At 34.2% G+C, this 9,373-nt stretch overlaps 1 protein-coding gene across 1 annotated transcript; it reads left to right on the top strand.

Moving 5' to 3' along the window:
- The first annotated feature begins 274 nt into the window (after positions 1–274).
- On the top strand, positions 275–8,244 carry LOC138331203 (mediator of RNA polymerase II transcription subunit 19-like). Its single transcript, XM_069278687.1, has 6 exons — positions 275–503; positions 2,469–2,625; positions 3,090–3,189; positions 3,507–3,606; positions 4,869–4,979; positions 7,064–8,244. The coding sequence occupies exons 1-6, from the start codon at positions 311–313 to the stop codon at positions 7,075–7,077; spliced, it is 675 nt and encodes a 224-aa protein (XP_069134788.1). The 5' UTR covers positions 275–310; the 3' UTR covers positions 7,078–8,244.
- The last annotated feature ends 1,129 nt before the right edge of the window (positions 8,245–9,373 follow it).

Raw genomic sequence — 9,373 nt, 5'->3', positions numbered from 1 at the left:
GAACAATTTATAAAAGGGGGTTGTGATTACCTCCCTTTGGTATCTTTATAAGGTACCGGTATGCTAGTCAAGAAGATTAACCTAGCTTTCTGCCGACGGTTTAAAACCAAAATTCTTTATCAAAGCATCAAATATGTAATTATTTAAGCTATAAGACTAGATAGGTGCCTGATATAACTGCTTTGTGTATTTCTTCGGCAATGTAGATCATATCTTTTTTTCGATGATCTCGCATCCTTAATGATCTCAAATTTATTTTCGACCAATGAAATCACAGAAAACCATCCACCGCCGAAAACAATATGGCATCATGATGAACGAACCTATTCGCCGACCCGATCAAATATCTCCAAAATCGAGTCCCCGGGGGTCTCGGTCGCCGGCTTACCCCCGCGCGGACTCGTCGGGGACACTCCGGACTACCATAAGTCTCGGGAGAGTGCCGTCGGTCATCCATTCAGGGCCATTTTATCTCGTGAAGGATATGGGATCTGGAACTGCAAGTGAGTCCGACATACAAATTGTAATCGGAAATTCACATTGTGACTGTCATATTATGCCATACTATGTACAATCATTGGAACAATGTTCCAAACAATATACTCGAAGCCATTAATCGCGAAAAAAAGTGTCGCAAGTAGTAAAATTAGACTGTTGGTGTAGAGTCGTTTCGTCTCAAAAGTCGATAAGCCCCTAGACTGTTCGCAAAACGAAGTTGTTTATAGCCGCATCAGACAGTTCGTCCTGTGCTGGCACATATGGTAGTTTTAGATTAAATGTTTGAATTGGTAAATTTTAAATGAGATTGACGAAAGCCCAAGTACTCATCACTACGTACTCTTAGAAATAAACCACCTGCCTATTGATCAGGTTGGGCAAATTGATTACTCAAACAGGTAATTGTTACTCAAATTGGTAACTGTTACCCATATGCATGGTTGTGCCCAACCTGTTGATATATATATATGCCAGGCTTTGGTCGTCAGTAACAGTTACGTACCTCAGTGGCAACTGTCACGCATGGGAATCAAACTTGTACCCAGAGGTACTGCTGGACTTATGGCAATATTTTTGGGCCATCTTATCCACTTGACCACCAGTTACCAGGTCTCCATAACTAACCATAATAGGATTTTAGCGTGAATTATATACGTTAGTATGATGGACCTAAAATTTAAATTTTAGCCCAACATCATCGTCGAAGACCCACGGGTGATCGCACTACACTACGCTACACTTATCCCCTGTGGGCAAACTCCTCGTAAAATTGTCGTAAAATATGCTAATTCACATATTAGAATTGACAAATTAGAACACTCGATATATAATTTGTAACTCGATCTTCAGAATGACGTCTGGTTTATTCGCTTGAAGATAAACAAAAAATAACGGCGCCCATAAAAACGAGTGAGTTTTGTATAAAAATGATCATGGACAAATCATACAGATCTCTATCTTCCAAAACTAGTCAAGAACGATATGGGGAAACATTTTGATGTTAATCTATTGAGTCGGTGAACGGACATGTCTGTAACCAGTGTGTAAACAAACTTAACAAAATAAATAAACTGAATGGAGACATCCAAACCAAAGTGAAAGTGTTGACCCTTGAGCATGACAGAATCCTAGACATACTTATACATTTGCCCAGTACTTATAAGTACCACGGAAGGGAGCGAAACGGCAGTTAAATAAGCAGACACCCAAACCCGAGTCAAGGCTGAAGAGAGGTTTATTCCAGACCCCATCTTTGTTGTGCTGCCGTACACTGAGGTGGTATACTGTACATAACGCTTACTCTTATTCGATGTAATGCCATTGCAAAAATGCACTGGAACCAATCAAATTCTTCATGCATATAAATCACCTACACTGATTTTACAAGGAATTTGCCCACGGGTGATAAGTGTAGCGTAGTTAAGTGTGATCACCCTTGGGTCTCCGCCGATGGCCTAAGTAACATATGACACAAATGTTTATTGTTTGAATTTAAAGCAAAAATCAGTCATTTTCAGTCCCAGAATATTTTCTCAATTCGGTATATCATAATACTGTATTGTCCAGAATGCAATTGTAATTATTGAATAATTCATATACCACGTAATACCCAATTAATGCTTTTTGTGTGCGGGACTATTGTTTCTATATTGGTGGTGGAGAAATAATGTTCAAAGCTAATATCCTGTGCTAACGCCATTTCAGCAGGAAGATTAGAAATTATTACGTTCTATCACCACTGGACATACTAGTCCTGCACAAATGTTATTAGTATCAAATGGCAGGTAAAATATTACCATTGGGAATTAACATATCAAGAAAATCAACACGCAAGATTATTTTCAGAAAATACATTATTTGGTATTTAGATGAAAAAAGATTTTTTTCCGAATATGATATCCTAAATTAGTTATATTATTATTTAAACTTCAAAAATAATCTTTCATGAACTTTATATTTTTATTTAACAGATCCTTCAGAGATGACTGGAAGCAACAATTTGATCATACATTATGATCTAGAACATTCCTACAGCAAGTTCTGTAAGAAGGAGGGTAAAGAAGAACTCAGCGCATTCCTGCCAAATCTCCCTGGTTACATAGATGCTCCTGGTATCAATGACAACAGGTAACCATAGCAACAACAGAAACATTTTCTGAAGTTTCGACTTTGTTTTACCTTTATGATTCTATTTGTTACATCATGAAATGATTTAATGCCTATAATAAATTGGAAGGATATTGAAGTTAAGTGCTATTGGTTTATCGCCAATATGACTCTGCCTATTAGGCTTTGTCTCACCGACTAAAGTCAGTGTTGTGTTGGCATCAAAAACTTTAAATTTGTTGAATGTTAAAAAAAATATAGGGAAAGAAAAAACTTAAGCAGAAGCATGCATTTTGTATATCTTCTTTTAAATGATTGATTATCAATTCCGGACATCACATTCTTTCATTATTATATTTCCCTGTCGTCAAAGTCTAAAACTAAGTCCACAAGTGATAAGACATACTATACATAAATATATATATTTTGTATTTCTCTGGATAAGAGACAGAATCTGTCACCTAAATGCTTTTCATTTGTTTCAGCTCCCTGCGATCTCTAATTGATAAACCACCAATCACCGGGAAGGAATTGAACCCACTGTCTAACAGTTCATTAACTGGCTTTCGACTTCATCCCGGACCGGTAGGTGTCACTTTACAAATATTACCACCCACCTCTGGGTTGTGAGTTCAAATTCCGTGTGGGGCAGTACTGCTGTCAGTGGTTTCTCTGGGTACGATAGCTTTTTTCCACCAAGAAACCTGGCACATTCTTTAATAATCCTGAAATCTTGTTAATACGACGTTAAACTAATTATACCGATCAACAAAACAAACACAATATAATCTGATCAATGTGTTTGAGTATTTGTTTAGTCTGAGGCTCGGGCCATCTATGTCAAATTAGAGAGAAAAATAAGAATGAAATGTAATGTCTTTCTAAATAATTTTTCTTTTCAGCTACCTGAGCAGTATCGATTTATGAATCAGATGCCAAAGAAAAAGCCAAAACCAAAACGAAAAAAGGATGAAAAGACGAGTGCTTTACAAGACTATCCTGGTAAGGATTCTTAGGGCTCAGTCTATAACTAGCTATGATTCCCACATGAATACAGGAATACACAAACATTTAGCTACACCGAATAAAGCTTCATAGTAACATCGAAATTTTCAGAAAAAAGTCAGCATTTATTTCGTACAAGTGTTATATAATTTATCTCATCCTATTTAATATCTATATAATTAGTACATCCTGAAGAGCTATCCTGATACTGCGAAAACGTTCAAAGAATGTGTCGTTGAGTTTTTTTTTTATTTTACATACAGAAGTTGTACATAAATACAGGACAGTTGGAATCCAGCTCATATCATACTGGAATATATTTCTATCAAATGATGCAATATAATCAGACATCTCGTGTTCACTATGTCATCAAAAAGATTATTATGGAATCAATTTGGATGTAATATTGATATCTTTGGCAGTACTTATTCTAAGGGGTGTAACAATACATCAGATTATCTATATATTGCGATTGTATGCCTCTCAATTCGTTCAATCGATGGCAATTTAAAAAAATCGATAACAATCGCCGATAGTACGCCAAACTATCGATAGTTTCAATAGTCAGATATTTTTCTGTAACTTGGACTAAAATCATGTACAGAGGTTTCATAGAGTAACAGACTAACAGTCAAGATAAAATGTCACTTTTCCATGCTTTTCAATCCAAACGCAAACACCGACAATGTTCTCAATCACGATCTTCATTGCGTTTGAGTTGGTACTGACGCTAGCAGGTAAAGGGAAGTAACTCAAATCAAGACTGCACTAGATGTACGTCATGGCGGCAAATTCATCGACCAGATTGTAATCGAATTCAGAGTGCAATACTATCACAATACTACTGTATTGCAATTGTATTCTGCAATAGTTAAACTATTGCAATAGTGTTTCCCTCGATAGCAATAGTATTGCAATAGTTAAAATTGTAGGCAATAGTCACCCCTACTTATTCTTCATTGAGATAGCTCTATAAAATGGACACACAAGTTTCCACTATTACAATGTGATATATATACAGGCATACCACAATCTCCAAAACCTGACACACAATTACCTCACACAACACATCCCATGTACATGAGGATGTATTTAAATCTCTTAATTATGTACACACAAAATCTTTTCACTCAGACTCTAGCTGTTGATACAAGATTAAGCATTATCAACCAAACAGCCAACTTGTGACAAAGAAATTATTACATATTTTACAATATTTAGGACATGGTGAAAACATATATGCAATTTTTTTTCCTCAGATAATCCTGTAGAAATTGGCCATGATAAAAAGACAAAGAAACCAAAACATGATGCAGAGAAACAGAAACGCAAAAAGAAGAAGAAGAAAAAAGTAAAGGAAAAAGATGAAGGTGAGAATATGAGGTTTTTCATTGACAGACCCTAAAGTGCAGTGAAGGAAACAAATCAATTAAATTGAATATGTTTTCCTTAAATCTTTCATTGAATATAATTACATTGTCCCTTAATACATAGAGTACATTTCTTTACATAGAATTATCCTTCCTGAATCTTTTCATTATGTAAATTTGTCACCCTGAATCTTTTCATTATGTAAAGTTATCCCCCCTGAATCTTTTCATTATGTAAAGTTATCCCCCCATGTAAAGTTTCCCCCTGAATTTTTCATAATGTAAAGTTATCCCCCCTGAATCTTTTCATTATGTAAAGTTATCCCCCCTGAATCTTTTCATGATGTAAAGTTTTCCTCCCTGAATTTTTTCATTATGTAAAGTTATCCCCACTGAATTTTTTCATTATGTAAAGTTTTCCTCCCTGAATTTTTTCATTATGTAAAGTTATCCCCCCTGAATCTTTTCATTATGTAAAGTTATCCCCCCTGAATCTTTTCATTATGTAAAGTTATCCCCACTGAATATTTTCATTATGTAAAGTTATCCCCCCTGAATCTTTTCATTATGTAAAGTTATCCCCACTGAATCTTTTCATTATGTAAAGTTATCCCCCCTGAATCTTTTCATTATGTAAAGTTATCCCCCCTGAATCTTTTCATTATGTAAAGTTATCCTCCCTGAATTTTTTCATTATGTAAAGTTATCCCCACTGAATATTTTCATTATGTAAAGTTATCCCCACTGAATCTTTTCATTATGTAAAGTTATCCTCCCTGAATTTTTTCATTATGTAAAGTTATCCCCACTGAATCTTTTCATTATGTAAAGTTATCCCCCCTGAATATTTTCATTATGTAAAGTTATCCCCACTGAATATTTTCATTATGTAAAGTTATCCCCCCTGAATCTTTTCATTATGTAAAGTTATCCCCACTGAATATTTTCATTATGTAAAGTTATCCCCACTGAATCTTTTCATTATGTAAAGTTTTCCCCCTGAATTTTTTCATTATGTAAAGTTATCCCCACTGAATATTTTCATTATGTAAAGTTATCCCCACTGAATATTTTCATTATGTAAAGTTTTCCCCCCTGAATTTTTTCATTATGTAAAGTTATCCCCACTGAATTTTTTCATTATGTAAAGTTATCCCCACTAAATATTTTCGTTATGTAAAGTTATCCCCACTGTATATTTTCCATGTGTAAAGTTATCCCCCTGAATCTTTTCATTATGCAAAGTTATCCCCCCTGAATTTTTTCATAATGTAAAGTTATCCTCCCTGAATTTTTTCATTATGAAGAGTTATCTCCCCAGGAATATTATTGTTAAAAAAATTGTCTCTCAAATCTTTTCAATTTGAAGTTATAAATTTACACATTGCAGTTATGGAACAATCAACACCATCTCCTAAGGGGATGTAATTGTAGCAATGAAATTCTCCAATTATTATGACCTATCAGAAAAGTTTTAGGGTTTATAAAATTATGTACATTGTGACCAAGGCTTCTCTGAATGATTAAATTTGGTGTATTCCGTCTTTGCATATTAAAGAGTTAGCTCCCTTGCGGGTAGGTATCGATTGTTTTGTCATTATTTTATGAGCGCAATTCACGTCGCTTTCTCCGAAAGGTATGACGTTACGCTCGCAAATAGATTACGTCCCAATTAATACCTACCCGCAAGGGCGGATAACTCTGTAATATGCAAATATGGAATAGTTGTAAGTTCAATTAAAACATGTCAACAAATTATAGAAATATATCATCAAAGAATATTTACGTTTTCAATGCTACCCCACTTTGTAACCTTACCAAACGCAGGTGGCATTCACCAATGCATAAACTGTCATCCACTTATTATGATGTCTTAATTGTCATGCCAGTGATAGTGAAAAATGGCTGATCCATCTTTGACGATAATGAATTATTCATTCTATTCATTATCTATTGATGCAAAATCTCTTATTATCAAAGTGTTATCAAATGTAAATCAAAAAGTCATTTTGATTGTTGACTTCTAAGATATAAATGTTAAAGATGTATGTAACTGTTCTAATATTAATCTGTTTATTTTTCAGAATCCCAGTCCTGAGTGCTATATGTCTGTAGAACTATGTGTAGAAGTGCAATACTTGTAGTGAAGTGGGCTACAAACTTGTTGGAGCTGGCCTGGTCTTGTTTCACGATTTATGAAAAGACAGTTGACTTAAACATCATACATGTGACTTTGGGTATTGTTTCAATAGAATTTGTTTGCTCATGTGGATTAAGCTGTTTAGGACTGCATATATTGAACTTTGTCCCAAGGATCAATCAATGTGTTTATTTTCAAGGACCATATCGACTAGACTACAGCAGTTTTTATTGTAAACCAAAGCAACTTTCATTCGCATCCGATTAATTTTATTGACTTTTGCAATCAAGGTATTTTCACAAAAGTTTACCACTGCGAATTAATAGCTTCGAAAATCTGTGTAGCATTAAAGATTGAAAAGTATTTCCATTCAATTTTAAATTCTGGAAACTTAATCTCCGCGAAAGAGAAATTGCGAATTTTAAAGTAACCGCATAAGAAAGTTGTATTACAGTAACTTGTTTGAATGAAAGAATGCCACTTAAATATAGCCTGGCATTTGTTGCAGTTGACAGAGACAGCTGTCAAAATACACATGAGACATTCATTGTAAAACTTTCATTGTTGATCATTGAGTGTTGTCACTTTTTGGTCAACATTGTCACAGAAAAGTACTCGCACTCATATTGACTTGAATGAAAGATCATGTTACGTGTGTCAGTTTTTGTTCCCGTAATGTAAGAATGTGTGTTTGTGAATTTCATCAACCCAGCAGCATTGATAACCAACAGCAGGAACATTAAAGTTGTCCCAATTTATATTTCACCATTACATACAAGATTGTAAGTCTTACGTACAGGATTGTATGTCTTACATACAAAGTACATCTGTATATTTTCTCATCATGTAAATTAAATATTTCTTTCGTTTTGCAAATGATGAATGACTGTGAAATGACCACAACATTGTATTTTGTAAGTTATTTTATATAGAATTGTGTTGGAGGAAGAAAAGACAGAAACATGTATTGAGCATAAAGTAAAGATAATGTTGACTGTTATGTATGGAAACTTTTAAGTAAAATTATATGGATGAGATACTCTTCCTTTAATTTGTACACAGTTGTACGAAAAATAGCTGAATTTTTTATGTGTAAAAATAAAATTTGTATAAAAGCTAACAAAATGGTTATTTTCAGTTTATTTTTCTGAAGGTCACAGAAAATGACCTTGTACATGTATAGTAATTCAGATCAATTTGCTCTCTTTACTGACAAAAAGGGAAGTAACTCTGATGGATCATTATGCGTTGTTGGAATTACTCATAATCCTGTTTCCCTGACGACTGTCTTGCATAATGCAAAGCAAAATCTCACGATATTGGAAATCTTGCCAATGACATTTAAAAAAATTATCAGCTATCTCTGTACCTAGTCCTATTAACAGTCATTAACCGAATAAATTAGCAATTAAGACAATATTCTCGAGAAAAAAAACCAAAAAAACATAGAAATATATACAATGTTCAAACTACAAATATTAACATAGTGACAAACACTTCAATTATTAAAATCAATGATGAATGATAATTGACCATACAGTTTTCAAATCAGTTCCAGATTTTGATATTTAGCAATAATGGAAAAGATGTGAACCTACATCTGAAACTAATTTGAAAAGAGAACTATAAGCATGTTCTGAGAAATGGTGATAAAAAAATTCCTTCAATACTACCTGAAAATGGCAATAAATAATTTCAGTATTGTCGAAATCTAAAATTACTGGCTGTTGGTTATCTTGTTTTGATCGGTCCCAGCATACATTATCCGTAACTAGGTCCCAAGAGGTACCTACAGCTACTGATGAGGACCTCTTTAAAGGCCCACTACCTTTCCGTAGCAAAACATAAAGGTTTCTTAAAAAACATTAATAACATAAGAAAATATATACCGATGGCCTAAGATGAGGTTACAACACCAAACATATGCAAGATTTCCTGCGTAATATATGATAACAGTGGAGAGTCATTTCGCCGTTTTGCCGTCTGGCGCAGAGATAGTCAACTACCGCGCGGTATTTAGGACGACAGCGGGAAACATAAAACGACCCGCGTTATGAAAATTAACACTTTATTTATTTTAATAAAATTGTTCAGAAGGTGATGATACGTGTAGTATTATCGGTAAGTTAATAACTTTTGTGACTCTACAAAATTATCGATCTCGTTTTTCATTCCCATTTTAAAAATTAAAAGCCGTTTCAGAAAGGTAGTGGCCCTTTAATGAATAATGTAAATTTGCCCACGAGCCAATTTA

This window comes from Argopecten irradians, chromosome 9 (genome assembly GCF_041381155.1).
Source record: "Argopecten irradians isolate NY chromosome 9, Ai_NY, whole genome shotgun sequence".
Taxonomy (NCBI): Eukaryota; Metazoa; Mollusca; class Bivalvia; order Pectinida; family Pectinidae; genus Argopecten; species Argopecten irradians.
This window is presented reverse-complemented; position numbering and strand designations above follow the sequence as displayed.

What these genes read in the sequence shown, in the direction of transcription:
- LOC138331203 (XM_069278687.1), top strand. Translation starts at nt 311, where the DNA reads ATGATGAACGAACCTATTCGCCGACCCGATCAAATATCTCCAAAATCG. An exon ending in TATGGGATCTGGAACTGCAA is followed by an intron (nt 504 to 2,468) that starts GTGAGTCCGACA and finishes TTTATTTAACAG; the next exon opens with ATCCTTCAGAGATGACTGGA. An exon ending in TTCGACTTCATCCCGGACCG is followed by an intron (nt 3,190 to 3,506) that starts GTAGGTGTCACT and finishes TTTTCTTTTCAG; the next exon opens with CTACCTGAGCAGTATCGATT.